Here is a 1484-nt window from a genome sequence, read left to right on the forward strand (position 1 = left end):
TGGAGGTGGTGGATGCTTGGTCTCTGCCTCAAATGAGTTTTCTCCTTTCTCTTTCTCGCTTTAGGCCAGTCCCAGCCATCAAAGTCCAATCAACTTCCTTCTCCTTGAAGAAGTGACAAACCAAGGACACCTTAAGCCCATCCTTCCTGAGCTGGCTCTCCTGATTTGCACTGCTGCTGGCAACAGGGGTCTTTTATTCCTCTTTTGGTTTATTTGTCTTTTGATACCAGAGGACTATTTTTATAAGACAGAATATGTATTTAGCACAAAAACTGTAGTGGTGGGGGGAGGAGAGGGGAAATCGGTACCATAATATAACTAAGGGTTGGGGTGGGCTGATGGTGGGTTTACCACGATGGAGACTCCACCACAGCTCCTGGCATCGCTACCGGGCCAATTTACGCCCCAGCTTTAGTTTCTTCTTGACATTGCACGTGGGGTGACTTTGGGTCAAGTGAATATCCAACACTGACGGAAGATACTGACAACAGTGGCAGCAAAAGCCGTGTAATATCCTTCTAGCTACCTCCTCCTTCTCCTCCAGGCTTGGTGAGACCCCACTACCACCTATTGCCACTAGAGTTAAATGCTGGGCATCATTGTCCAGGGGAACATTTGCCATGAGAGAAAAGTGGTTTCCAGTTTGGACTGTGCCATACAGTGCTGGGACATTTCTGTGAAGGATCCGAGTTCTCAGGCTCCTCCTGGCCTCCTGTCTGATTGCACAAGAAAAACAAGTGACAATCCGGGGGCCATACCTGGAAGGAGAAGCTGTCTGGGAAATGGTTTAATGTCTGAAGTGCTGGTGGCAGCTGGTTACCAGGGTGCTTTCAAGGGGCTCAGGAGCCCTCCTTAAACATTGCATGTTCCCTGCTTATGGGGCAAGCCCAACAGTGGCTCTGTGAGCTGCTAACACTCTGCTGTCCAAAGGGGGAAGGAACCACAAGCCGGGAACAAGAGCAGGAAGACCTCCTGTCTGTGTCATTGGCTTGCCCAAAGGCCTTGGCCAAGCCATTGCATTTCTCTGTGCCTCAGTTCCCCCGTCTGTAAAACCGGGGGTAATACCTACCTCACAGGGGTGTTGTGAGGTTTAACAAACTGATGTCTTGAAAGGGCTTTACAATCCTCAGATGAAAGGTGCTGTTGACCTGCACAGTACTATGCGGTGCCACTTTCCTATGACTTGACATGCGGCTCTGTCAGGGTCTGAAATGAGAACAAAGGCTTTGTACAGTCCCCTGGCTCCTCTGGCTCTTTTTTTTTCTCAGACATTCCCTGAGCCTTTAGACACAAGGACTCTGCGTCTCCCACCACATCAGTGCAAGCAGACAGCCCTGGAACCCCTTCTGTTAGCCCTGAAGCCTGGGATCATTTGGTCCAACTGTGTGCAACACGTCAACTACCCTTGTGTAGATGCCATCTGTCCTAGGACACATTTTTTGAGATATGTCAAACCAATGTAAAAGTTCTTGATGTAGGCTCAG

General features: G+C 49.4%; 1 protein-coding gene across 1 annotated transcript in view; it reads left to right on the forward strand.

Annotated features, from left to right (window-relative positions):
• ADAM33 (ADAM metallopeptidase domain 33) overlaps window positions 1-203 on the forward strand; it is a 56719-nt gene extending 56516 nt beyond the window's left edge. Inside the window, exon 30 of the mRNA XM_009882541.1 lies at window positions 65-203. Coding sequence (XP_009880843.1) covers window positions 65-116 — 52 coding nt within the window. The 3' untranslated portion in view covers window positions 117-203. The remainder of the gene's footprint in view (window positions 1-64) is intronic.
• Window positions 204-1484: the final 1281 nt, after the last annotated feature.

Source organism: Charadrius vociferus, unplaced genomic scaffold (genome assembly GCF_000708025.1).
Source record: "Charadrius vociferus isolate BGI_N301 unplaced genomic scaffold, ASM70802v2 scaffold213, whole genome shotgun sequence".
Lineage (NCBI taxonomy): Eukaryota > Metazoa > Chordata > Aves > Charadriiformes > Charadriidae > Charadrius > Charadrius vociferus.